The sequence below is a fragment of the Myotis lucifugus genome, unplaced genomic scaffold, assembly GCF_000147115.1.
Source record: "Myotis lucifugus unplaced genomic scaffold, Myoluc2.0 scaffold_30, whole genome shotgun sequence".
Taxonomy (NCBI): domain Eukaryota; kingdom Metazoa; phylum Chordata; class Mammalia; order Chiroptera; family Vespertilionidae; genus Myotis; species Myotis lucifugus.
This window is the reverse complement of record NW_005871078.1, coordinates 420,792-434,842: the sequence shown is the minus strand read 5'-3', so window position 1 is coordinate 434,842 and position 14,051 is coordinate 420,792. Positions and strand designations below refer to the sequence as shown.

Genomic DNA, 14,051 nt, shown 5'->3' with positions numbered 1-14,051 from the left:
ACTTTTTTATGCTTTTTAAAAAAAATTATTCACCAAATATTTGTGGAATGCTTAATAAGTGGCAGGCCACATAATATGTCTCATAGATTCTAACGTGTACCAGATACACACTTTACCCCCATGAAACTCAATGTCTGAGGGGATGGGAATGAGTTTAGGAAACAGAGGGACAAGAAGGTAGATAAGCAGAGGCTAAATCTTAAAGGGCCTTATTTGACACTAGTGGCCGAGTGCACAAAATTTGTGCACATTAAAAGAGAATTAATTAGAGGAAATATTTTAATATTGCTATTTGCCCTTTCTCTATAATAGAAGTGTCAGAGATGAAAGAAAATTAGTAAAATGTATATGAGAATCTTCCTCCTGTCAGAGACTGGGGCGCGCCGTGGGACCCAGAGTCAAGTCCCCACCCACCTGCATGCGCCTTGAAATCACGTGAAACCCAAACCCGGCCAGCCCCACCCCCATTGGGCGAGATCCAGACCCAGCCAGCCTCACCCCTGTCAAGCCCTGCTGGGTGGGGAGTGCAGCCTCAGGTCCCCTGGCCTGGCACCAGGCGGGTGGCACAGCCTCAGGTTCCCCATCAAGCCCCGCTGGGTGGAGGACGTGGCCTGAGGTCACCCTGCCTGGAGCTGGGGCAGGGGGCATGGCCTGAGGTCCCCCATCAACCCCCACTAGGTGGGGCGCATGGCCTGAGGTCCCCCGTCAAGCCCTGCAGGGCAGGGAGTGCAGCCTCAGGTCCCTGATGATCGCTTGTTATGGCTCGTTATGGGCGCAGCCATCTTGTGTTATGGGAACCCTGACTCCACTGTGGGTGCAGCCATCTTGTGTTATGGGAACCCCACCTCCACTGTGGGTGCAGCCATATTGTGTTAAGGGAACCCCGCCTCTGTTGTGGGTGCAGCCATCTTGTTATGGCGTGAGAGTCAATTTGCATATTACCTCTTTATTATATAGGATGTTCAGAAATGTGACCTTTATCTTCAGGGCAATGGGGTTTGCTGAAGGATTTTTTCAGTATGGGGTGATAAGATCTGTGCTCTGATATTCTGTGGAGACTGGACTGCAGAGAACTGTACCTGAGAGTCCTGAACTACTGTAGGACCAGCTAAAATGGAAAGAAATGACCCCAGTATAGAGGAGCAAAAGGACTTGATTGGATGTGAATGGCAATTAGAAGGGGATGAGTCCTTGATTACTGGCCAAGAAAATTCGGTGGATAAGGCTGCCAGTCACTGAAATAAAGAATAGAAGTGAAGAACCAGGTTTTTGTAACAGACATGAGAGAAGAGATAAGTCATGAGTCATGGAAGAGATGATGAGCTCAGTTTAAGGCGGCGGTTCTCAACCTGTGAGTCGCAACCCCTTCGGGGCTCGAACAACCCTTTCACTGGGGTCGCCTAAGACCATTGGAAAACACATATATAATTACATATTGTTTTTGTGATTAATCACTATGCTTTAATTATGTTCAATTTGTAACAATGAAAATACATCCTGCATATCATATATTTACATTACAATTCATAACAGTAGCAAAATTACAGTTATGAAGTAGCAATGAAAATAATTTTATGGTTGGGGGTCACCACAACATTAGGAACTGTATTAAAGGGTCGCAGCATTAGGAAGGTTGAGAACCACTGGTTTAGGGTCTTTTGACTTAAGCTGCTCAAAGAAACAAACAGGAGGCATTGGAATGAAATAAAATAGAATAAAATAGAATAAAACAGCGGTTAGTTCTCTTTATGATTCATGAAAGATTCTCTCCCTCCTAGTTCTTAACTATTTAGAAATTACAGATCCATATGAAATCTTTAAATGGTATGGGTTCTCTCTGCAGAAAAATATACACATACATAGAAATTCAGGGAATTCATGGGCCCCCAAGTCTATACATAGGCCTGAAGGGGTCCAGGAATTCCAAGTTAAGGATCTCTTGCAGGGGGCGGAAAGAAGGCAATGATTAAAAAAGGAATTAACTCTGAGTTTCTTGCTCTGAGTAAATGAGAGAAACAGAAAATGGTTTGATTGTTTGGTGTTAGTAGTACCAGCAATGCCAGATAGCAGATATGGCAAAAGTCTGGCTGGATGCTCACCAAACCAGTTTCATCTTCCTGGACTTTTGGCTCAACTACATGTTCTTACCCCCCTGAATCTCTGCGATTAGGTGTCTATCCTCATGGTTTTTCCATATAATGGAGACAACCAGGGACTTGGTTTGAGGAATCCCAATCCCATTCCCCCTCAACTCTCACCATCTCCACATTTGACAGACTGAACTGAGATGTGAGTGAGCAATAATATACTTTTTACAGCAACCACTGAAATTTTGGAACCCGATACAGAAGCTGCTGTTAGTTATCTTTATTAATTAAGTAAATATCAATAGTAATAACACCTGTCATGTGTCGGTCCACAGGTCAATAAAATAATTTTATACTATCTTTTTTATTTTCTTTATAGCACCTACTGTTACCTAATGATATTTTACACATTTCTTTCTTTTCCTATTTGTAGTGCCTCTACATTCCTAGACCAAAATTCCCATGCAGACAGGGCCTCCATTTTGTTCATTGCTACATCCTGTTTCTAGATCAGTGCTCAGCATATAACATATCCTAAATAAATTATTCGTTAAATAAATGAGTGAAGAGATTATTTTTTCACGGGTCTCTTCTCAACTAAAGTTATTTTTAAGGGTACAACTGCTATGTATAACTACATCAACAAAAGTGATGGTGTTGGAAGGTGAGGGGTTAGGAGTTAACCTGGAGCAGTAACTAGGACAGATGCTTTGAGGCAAATAGTAGTATTACATTTTCCCAGAGAGGAGGCAGGAATGCTTGCCTCCCAAATAGGGAAATATGATCTTGGGCTGTAAGATCCTAGAAGACAAACTATGACCCATTGTCTTATAACACTAACTTTACTCAATGGTATGTAAGTTAAGTATTTTCATGTATTATAAAATAGAAACGAATAAATTTTCAGGATAAAACAATGTTTTTTTGGTTTGTTTTTGTTTTGTTTTTTTAACTTCGCAATAAACACTGAGTTTTAGATTGATCCTTTTTTTTCTTTTAATCTTTTTTTTATTGATTAAGTGATTACATATGTGTCCTTATCCCCACATTACTTCTCATCCCACCCACTCATGCCCTCACCCCCCCTGTTGTCTGTGTCCATTGGTTTTGAAGACATTTCATTTCCCCTTGAGGCTTTTCTGGGCCCTCCCTGGATGAAGGTGTTCTCTCTCCTCTGGCATTAGTGACTTTAGTAGAAACTTGGAAAAGTACTGACACAGAGGAAATGCCTGGGTTTAGGAGTAGAAAGGCATTTATATCAAGCTGCTAATTCTGTGACCTTAGGAAAAAATGTAATCATTCTGAACCCAATATTCTCATTTGTAAATGGAGAAAATATCTATCTTGAAGGAGTCTTGTGAAGAATAAGTTGATGCATAGAGAGTACAAGACACTGAGAAGTTATGTAACTTGCCCAAGACCACATAAAAGTAAATGTACAACTAGATTATGAACCCATGTCAGTCCTTCTCAAAACCCTAGGCTGTTATAGATAGCTACTAAGAGTAAGTCTGGAATCATCTTATTTTTTTTTTAGATTAGAAGTTCAAAGATAATTAAATAGAGAAAGCTAAATATTCTATTGGGTTATTTTTAACTCTGGTATTAAATATTACATCGCTTAAATTAATTTTATATCACTCCATATTTTTATAATCACATCACATTTCTTTTCCAGTGGAAGAATGACATGTGAAATTGGACATGGCCATTATTCATCCCAGATTTTCAGGGACAGTCTTTATTTCAAAATTCCACATGAATGAAATGCTCTGAAAAAGTCAGTATTTCAGTGCATCAGAAGCAGTACAAAATACTGTATTCAGGAAAAATGGTCTCCAGAGGTGCTGGTTGATACATAGGATCACACTGTACCTGGTGTGGGTATACTACTGGAGATCACAGGATAAAAACCTTATAGAAACATTGGAACATTGGATTGAAAGGACCTGATTTTGATCTAGCAAATCCTGTGATAGTTAATTACTGGAAATCTGTATTTTATTTTACTTATTTTTAATTGATTTCAGGGAGAGGTAGAGAGAGAGAGAGATATCAATGATGAGAATCATTGATTGGCTGCCTTCTGTACTGGGGATTGAGCTTTGACTGGGCCTGTGATCTGACCTGGAATCAAACCGAGATCTTCTGGTTCATGGGTCTATACTCAACCACCGTGCAACACTGGCCAGGCAGAAAACTGTATTTTAAGCACGTTAACAAGCTCTATGGGTGATTCACATGCACAATGAGCTTGGGAATGCCTGACTTAGGACATGATCCCTTTTAAAAAGAGTACCACGAATTAAGGGTAGTCACTATGTGTTTTCTATTAGAAACCTTTGTAACCAATTGCAGTTGGAAAAACACCACATAGAGGAAGTTGTAGAAAGAAATGATCTAGTGATGCAAGCCCTCTTGTGAGCATCCTTCTGTGAACAGTGGCAGTACCTGTTCAGCAAAATGCTCACTTCCCAAATGGAGCAGAACATTTTCTGTCTCACATCCTGACCAGTTGGTGTTTTTATTAAACCAGATGACTTTGCAAGTAGGATTGAGTCAAGACATGCACTGCTTCTATGGCACTCAGATTAGTAGAAAGCACCCTGAGATGGAAACCACCAGGCACTGCTGGCAGCAGCTCTCTCCTGGGAATTATAACCAGACTTTCTGAGGTCATCTGCTGGTAGGACCCACTTGACCCAGAGTAATCAAGGCTACTACTAACATGATTTCATTAGGACCTCCTACTCAAAACACTCTTTTTATTCTCAAGGTATATTTCAACTGAAGAAACATCTTACTTGGGGTCATAAGCTATATATAAACTACATGTATTTTTTAAAATATGTTTTTAACATAGAAAACCCTAAAGACTCCATCAAAAAACTACTAGATTTAATACATGAATTCAGCAATGTAGCAGGATACAAAATTAACATCCAGAAATCTATGGCTTTTTTTTTTACACCAATAATGAACTCACAGAAAAAGAAACAAACAAACAAACAAAAAAACAAACAATCCCACTTACCATTGCACCAAAAAAATTAAGATACCTAGGAATAACCTTAACTAAGGAGGTAAAAGACTTGTACTTGGAAAACTATAGGTCATTGAAAAAAGAGCTAGAGGAAGAGATAAACAAATGGAAGAATCTACTGTGTTTATGTATTGGTAGAAGCAACATCATTAAAATGTCCATACTACCCAAAGCAATCTACAAATTTAATGTAATCCCCATTAAAATACCAATGGCATATTTCACAGACCTAGAACAAACTCTCTAAAAATTCATATGGAATAAAAAAAGACCCCGTATAGCCACAGCAATCTTGAGAAAGAAGAACAAAGTTGGAGGGATCATAATACCAGATATAAAGCTATATTACAAAGCCACTTTTCTGAAAACTGCCTGGTACTGGCACAAGAACAGGCATATAGACCAATGGAACAGAACAGAGAACCCAGAAATCGACCCGAGCCATTATACTAAATTAATATTTGACAAAGGAGGCAAGATCATACAATGGAGTCAAGACAGTCTCTTCAATAAATGATATTGAGAAAATTGGACAGACACATGCAAAAAAATAAAACTAGACTACCAACTTACACCATACACAAAAATAAACTCAAAATGGATAAATGACTTAAATGTAAGACAGGAAATCATAAAAATCTTAGAAGAATCCATAGGCAGCAAAATATCAGACCTATGTCGTAGCAATATCTTTACTGATACAGTTACTAGGACAATGAAAACTAAGGAGAAAATAAATAAATGGGACTACATCAAAATAAAAAGCTTGTGCACAGCAAAAGAAACCAATAAAACAACAAGAAAGCCCACTGCATGGGAGAACTTATTTGCCAATGTTATATCCGATAAGGGCCTAATCTCCAAAATTTATAGGGAACTCATACATCTTAATAAAAGGAAGATAAACAATCCAACCAAAAATGGGCAAAGGACTTAAATAGACATTTTCTAAAGTTGACATACAGAAGGCCAAGAGACATATGAAAACATGCTCAAAGTCACTAATCATCCAAGAGATGCAAATCAAAACGAAAATAAGATACCATCTCACACCTGTCAGAATGGCTATCATCAAGTGCTGGCAAGGATGTGGAGAAAAAGGAACCCTCGTGCACTGCTGGTGGGAATGCAGACTGGTGCAGCCACTGTGGAAAACTGTGGCGTTTCCTCAAAAAATTAAAAATGGAACTTCCATTTGACCCAGTAATCCCACTAGGAATATATCCCAAGAAACACCAATCAGAAAGGATATATGTACACCTATGTTCATAGCAGCACAATTTACAATATACAATAGCTAAGATTTGAAACAGCCTAAGTGCCCATCAGCAGATGAGTGGATTAAAAAGCTGTGGTACATCTACACAATGAAATACTACGCTGCTGTAAAAAAGAAGGAATTCTTACCATTTGTAACAGCATGGATGGACCTGGAGAGTGTTATACTAAGCGAAATAAGTCAGTCAGAGAAAGATAAATATCACATGATCTCACTCATTAGTGGAATATAGTGAACAACATAAACTGATGATCCAGAGACAGAGAAGCATCAAACAAACTCAAACTTCAAAGGGAAGACAGGGGAGGGAGGGGGTTGGGGAGACAGAGATCAACCAAAGGACTTGTATGCATGCATATAAGCATAAACAATGGACACAGACACTAGGAGGGTGAGGATATGTGCAGGGGAGGGGGGGTGGCCAGGGAGAGGTCAATGTGGGAAAAAGGAGACATGTGTAATACTATATGTAATACTTTAAACAATAAAGAATTTAAAAAATAAAATATTTTTTTAAAGTTTCTAGTATTAGTATCCACCAGAAAGAGTAAGTAGAATGGACTTAAATGAGAAATGATTAAATGAGTAGAAAACTTTAAATATTTTGTAAATAAGCAATAAGTGAATATTGATTGGGCTAGGTAAAGATTTATTAAAAATTCTCAAATGTGAACGCAGAAGGTAATGCATCCTAGGATGTGAGTTGGCCATGAGCTTGAAGTCTACGTTTTGATATAGTTATATAGATTCCAGGAAAAATGAGCTCTAAATTAGTAAAATAAATTGTGAAGTATAAAATCCTGGGCAATCCCACACATCTTGCTGAAAATGTTTAATATGCTTCTAGTTATAATAGCTGAAAAATCTCCTTAGAGTCAGATTGGGGAACTACCTAGTGAATATGCATCACTGAAACCCGTTCCCTCCTCCCTCCTCCCTTCTCCCTCTTCCCTCTTCCCTCCTCCCTCCTCCATCCTAGAAGTTCCTTATTAATAGCTCCATGCTCTAAGAGCCCACATGAAACATTATTTTCCTCATGGATTACTTTGTACATTAGTGTAAAAATTCATTTTCTAGCAGATGGAATGATATTCTTACCTGTTTCACAGCTGGGCCCAGTGAAGCCTTGTGGGCAGGCACACACATTAGCAGCAATACAAGCTCCTCCATTCCTACAGCCATCTTTGCAAAATGCTAAAATAATTCAGATACATGACGTTAGCACTTTAGAAGGAAGTAGTTCAAGATGCTCTAAATCCAGCTTTTCTTTATTTCCTTAGAGATGTGGATATCAAATTATAAATGCTATTCTAATTTCAGATTCACACAATACTTTCCAAACAGCGCCATTTCTAAAACAATCTTCTTTCCAATGTTAAGAAAGAAATTTCATCTGTAAAATAAAATACTGGACGTTCTGTTTAAAAAAAAACACCAAAAACCAGTAACCTTACACAACAGCAAATAAATTAGAATTAGGATTTCACATCATTATAATAATCCAGCTTGAAATCAAACCTAAAATATGACAGCTATCCTCTGTAGTTTTCTTAAGGAGCAAACCACTGTCTAGAGAAAACAATAAGAAAATAGGAAATGACTAAATCCTATGAGGCTCTGATCATTCCACAGACTGGCCAAAGTGCCAAAATATTACAGCAGCGGTTCTCAACCTGTGGGTCGCGACCCCTTTGGGGGTCAAACGACCCTTTCACAGGGGTCGCCTAAGACCATCGGAAAACACATATATAATTACATACTGTTTTTGTGATTAATCACTATGCTTTAATTATGTTCAATTTGTAACAATGAAAAAACATCCTGCATATCAGATATTTACATTATGATTCATAACAGTAGCAAAATTACAGTTATGAAGTAGCAACGAAAATAATTTTATGGTTGGGGGTCACTACAACATGAGGAACTGTATTAAAGGGTCGCGGCATTAGGAAGGTTGGGAACCACTGTATTAGAGAGATGCCCCAGCTTTCAAAAAGGTTTAAATCAGTCTTGGTGATGGATTAGCCAAGAGTAAGAAGACTTTGCTGTAGTGGTCTTCAGAAACAGTCTTGCATCCCCATGCTAAGGATAGGTCAGGCTCCAGGACCACGGGCAAAGACACTGCAGAGCCTGTTGTCTTAGAGTGGATTTGCAAGTGAGTATAAAAAAATAGTCAAGGTCTGTGCCATTGTAAAGGTGATCTTTGGAGATGTGCTTCCTTCAAAGAAGGAGAGAAAAACAAGATGTATGAGACTGAGCCCCCTGCCACTTTAGCAAGTTCTTTGGCTCTGTGAGGCTCAGGGGCTGCTCCCTCAGCCTGGCAAGATCTGTGACAGATGAACTAGACCAGCTTGTTACATTCACAGGGTCTTTTCCACACTGCTCTAAATCAAGCATGTCAAACTCAGGGCCTGCGGGCCGCATGCAGCCCACAACAAATACTTTTGCGGCCCAGCCAATGTAACGGTATGTAAGAAACGTTTTAATAAAATGTTTGTAACTTAATTTTTACAATATCCTGTTATATACATAATTATTAATAACAAACTACAACATTCGCTAATGACTGATTACTATCATCCTGTTACATTCATTTCCCTTATGCACCTTACACACAGGCGCATGGTTTCTCTCCACTAATACTAGCAACGGATATTTTAGCAGCCGATTGCCACGTCATTAGTCTTGTACTGACTTGTTTGGTGTGTGAAACAGGAAATATTTTGCTTTTGGAGAACAAGAAAAATAGGTTTATTTGCGTTACGCTTATTAATTTGTGCACTTATCCATTGTCTGGTAAGTTAGTGTTCAAGAAAAAATGTTAATTTTTATTAAAATGCTCTATTATTTTATGTTAAGGATTACTCATTTATTTCAGCCCTTCATATTCAGCATGTCTCTATCGAAGTAAACCTAGGTTTCTATGAAAATTGAAGCTTTTGTTTTTTGGGGGCCCACAGAAACTTGAACTTTGTTTATTTGGCCCGTGTTAGCCTTTGAGTTTGACATGCTTGCTCTAAATCAAAGATTTCCATAGACTTTCACAAACCAGAGTAATGCTCTGGTCCATCCATATTTGCATCCTATGTATTATTGTAGATCAGGTCTTAAGACCCATGCTCACAGGCCACTGCATTAACAGCCACACTTTGTTACTTCCTACACACACACACACACACACACACACACACACAGTGTTGTAGCAAATTAATTTTAATAAACTCCAGGATGATGGACACACTGCATTTAAAAAATGGGCAGTTTGAAGCTTAAAATGCCTAAATTAGACAAGTCAAAAATAAATCTATATGACATAATAATGAATATGGACTTTATCCTATGGGAGTTGGCGGAGGTTCCAAAATAGAACCTTTATTTCCCTAATGAAGTAGGCGGTAAGCTCATCTGATAAAGGTACAGAGGGCATTGGTGAAAGAGTGAATTGCCATTTGGTGGTGAACTGTAGCTGGAATAGCCACTGATGGAAATGAAAATCTGAGCCCAACAGGACATTTAAAAGAATTACTGATTGGTATTGACAAAGGAGCTAAAATGGGAAACTATAAAATGTAGAGATCTAAAATTCCCAATTAATTACTTTCAACAGCTCAAGAGATTAGGCAGAGAAGAAAACCAGTGAGACTGGCTCAAAATACAGATATTTCACAGTTGAACACGATGCTGCCAAAAAAAAAAAAGAAGAAGGAAAAAAAAAAGATGGTCATGTTTGGACTAAAAAAAAAAAAAATTCTTAACCTAGAAGGAGACTGGTAAATAGAATGAAAATGGAGGGTCAGAAAAATTGAAGTTCAAGAGTTGTAGGCAAACTGGAAGTAGAGGGACTTGGGTTCAGACAACAAAATGTCCTGATCTGCTAGAGGAATAGAGATGCAAATCACTGTGGTTGAGGTCAAGGAACATTAAGTCAAAGTTGTTGAACCATTTGGCCAATTAACTACTGATGTAACCAGGAGGAAGACTATGAGCCACACTGCGAAGTTCTCAATGTGTGTGGATAGTGCACAGGAGGCAGATAACAGTGATGAGAAGGGGTGGAGGGAGGTAAGGATGGCTTACATTATGCCTAAAGGAAGAGGTGTTGGCATTGAAACTTTTACCTTTGCACGTGGTTCCATTCCCCGTATAGCCTGGTTTGCAAACACAGTTGTGTCCTCCAACAGTATTGAAGCACAGAGCATTTTCATCACAGTTGTGCTGATTTGTGACACACTCATCATGTTCTGAAATGAGGAATACAATCTGGTTACTCAGAGGTACATTTTCAAACTGTACCTGCATCTTGGTTACTATATAGTATCTTTTCCAAACACAGGTATACACAAATTACGTATTAAGGAATAGCATATAGCATAAAGTACTGTATACTCCTCTTCAAGTACCTATGTAGTTCACACATCCACAAACCTTGATTGCAAAAGGATTTGGACAAAAGGCCCATGGATGGAAGGAATAGAGAGAGAGAATAAGGAAGGGTGGGTATCAATTCTCAGAAGGAGATCCCAAAGCTAGCTCTGTACGGTCTCTGTGGTTAATATTTCGGGAGTTATTCTCATTAAACACATCTGCCACCTAAGTCTTTCCTGTAGCATGAGAAGGGTGACAGGAAAGAATGTGAAATTGCATTGCTTTGTGAATTGTGACCTCCAGGATAATGGAGTTGAAGCTTTGGGAGTGAGGTGCGGTTAACACCCACATCCACACTTGCAGGCACAAAGATGCAAATGCAAACTGCAAGGGAAATATCTGACCTTCCGAGTAAGTTCCCTCCTCCTGCAAAGATAGTACCAGACTTCTGTTACCTAAGGCAAACTTGTCTTTATAATACGAACAAATATAAACTTTAAAATATACAATCAACATGGTACTCCCTTTAACTGTGTGTTGCTTGACATTTTTGTAAGCAAGAAAGCATTTGATCCTCCAGGACCCCTGGAAGGGAGTCAGGACCAACACCATTTTCACCATTTTAAAGATGAGTCGGTGGTGGCTCAGCATGCTTAAGTAGCCTGCCCCAGTTCACAGGAATATTGTAACTTCAGAACTGTAGCTCAGTGTTCAGCAAAAATGTGAATGTAAGGAATAAGTACAGGGAATACGAGAAAGAAAACAGATCTAACATCAAAATCAAGACTAGTAGAAATAAAATATAAGTGAAAAATGCACACAAATTAGTTCAGTCATCCAAAATCCTTATTTATTACTCGGTCTCTTATATAAATATTATTTTTAAAATAATATTTAAAAACTAAAATTAAATATATATTTTAATATGCTTACATAGGACAAGCTATTAATTCACTATGATGTAAACCAGAGATTTTCAACCTTTTTCATCTCATGGCACACATAAACTAATTATTGTAATTCTGATGCACAACAAAAATACATTGTATTTTTTGCCAACCTGATAAAAAATGGTATCATTTTGATTCATTCATAATGGATGGCTATTGTCATGTTGGCTGTTGTCATTTTTCCATTTAACAATTTAAGGAAAAAAAGGTAAGTGCCCCTGACTAAATAAGTATTGCATGTTTTAAAAATTCTTGCAGCACACTGGTGAAAATCACTAATGTAAACCATCAAAGCAAAAATAAATAATTACCTTTCATTTTAGAACTCTTTGTATTCTAGACAATATGTCGTAATAGTACTACACCTGGAACTTGGGAAAAAATTCTCTTGGCATTTACAGTTAAGATTAGACTTATTTCAACTAATAAAATAGAATTCTCTGTGTTTTGTTTTTTTAAAAAAGATTAATATTTCAAACTAATATGTCCTGTGTTCCATAAGCACAAAATTTTGACAATTTTAATGATAGCCCTGTAATAATCTTAGAGATTATTCCCAACAATTTTTCATAGGAAAGAGTGATTTCAATCAGTAAGGTTTTATAATTGCATGAACAGATATTTATTTTATTCTCAACATTTCTGGCTGAACTTTCCCAAATTGTATAAAGTTTCACTCTGATTATCTGGTATCAGAACATTTCATAGTTTTTATGAATCCACACATATTGATGACAGCTTAGAAAACAGCTGGATCACACACGGGTTTCCTAATTGGGGCTATGCTTGGACCACCATAAAATTTCCAGGCACCAGAACGGGCAGCCCCCCTACCTTGAGTTCAGCTGCCTAAAGCAAAATAAATCCATACCTGCTGCCAATTTGACCCCAGAGCACCTCAAAGTGCAGCACTGCATCTATAAGCCTCTATATGGACGGCCACAGGCCCTTTTAAGACAGCTGACGATCGATTAGATGCTGCCTTCATTCCTATCTCAGTTGTCTTATTAATTAGAAGGTACTCACTGAGTAGAAGTAGGGTCTAAAAAGATTCAGTTTAGTGATGAGTATGATAGTGTTCAATAAACATTAAATAATTACACAACCTGGGATTTGTTTTTTTCTGTTGTCACTGACTCTCAGAGTCACTGAAATGAATGAGTGTGCTCTTAAACAATTCAAGGATAAAAATAGTTTCCAAGTTTTGAAATACAATGGCACCTTGACATATATTGTTCCCTATGCCTGTTGTGCCTGCCCTATGATTCTCCTGGGAAATTCTTACCACTTTGAAAGACATCACTAAAATGTCATGTTTTATGTGACTTATTCTCCTTCTCCTGCAGAGTTAGGGGCTGCTGTCTGTTTTCCTGGCCCCATATACAAGGCTCTGTAATTATATTTTACTAGAGGCCCAGTGCACGGATTTGTGCACTGGTGGGGTCCCTCGGCATGGCCTGTGGGGATCGGCCAAATGCTGCCTGCCACTCCTGCTCATCCCTGCCCCACTGCGCCTGCCACTGCCACCTGGTATCGCTGTGTGTATGTGTGTGTATACACACACACACACACACACACACACACACACACACACTAGGGGCCCAGTGCACAAATTTGTGCATCTTGAAAAGAACTATGGGCCGCGAGGCTGCGATAGGCACAGGAGCAGGTCTCAGCCCATCCTCCACACCCTGACCTGGCCCCACCTGCCGCAGCCCCTGGTCCCCTGTCTGCCAGCATCCCTGCTTCTGTCACCACTACTTCCACATGCTGACGGCGCCAGCCCCACTGTCACCTGCTGCTGGCGCTGGCCCCAATTGCTCCGCATGGTCAGCAGGTGCAAGCAGTGGCTACTGCCCTGATTGCCCCTCAGGAGCAGGGGGAGGCAGAGAAGCCCTCAGGGGCAATCGGGGCCAGCAGCCACCACTTGCACCCACTGAGGGCGCAGAGCGATAGGGGCCAGTGCCAGGCGCCAGCAGCAGGTGTAAGCAGCAGCTCCGGCTCCAGCTGCGGGTGCTTGCAGGGCCGAAACCAGCAGTGGGTGCAAGTGCCAGGCAGGACCGTGGTGCACGGGAGCAACGAATTTTCAGTAACCACTAAAGGATTGCCCTGTTGACAGCAACCAGCGCCCACCTTGGTCTGGCACCCCCTGCTCACCTGTTCCACCATCCGGCCATGGCCAACTTCCACCACGTTCCACACTCTGCCCCTGCTGCCAATGCCTGCCATGTTCTGCACACACCCCCTGGTGGTCAGAGCATGTTATAGCAGCCGGTTGTTCCACCATTTGGTCTATTTGCATATTAGGGTTTTATATATATACT

At 39.6% G+C, this 14,051-nt stretch overlaps 1 protein-coding gene across 4 annotated transcripts in view; it reads right to left on the bottom strand.

Annotated features, from left to right (window-relative positions):
* Positions 1-14,051, bottom strand: part of NELL2 (neural EGFL like 2) — a 330,775-nt gene that overhangs the window by 93,322 nt on the left and 223,402 nt on the right. For all 4 annotated transcript variants that reach the window (XM_023752259.1, XM_006086713.3, XM_023752261.1 and 1 more), the window contains 2 exons: positions 10,531-10,653; positions 7,508-7,603 (listed from right to left, as the gene is read on the bottom strand). In XM_023752259.1, coding sequence (XP_023608027.1) covers positions 7,508-7,603; positions 10,531-10,653 — 219 coding nt within the window. The remainder of the gene's footprint in view (positions 1-7,507; positions 7,604-10,530; positions 10,654-14,051) is intronic.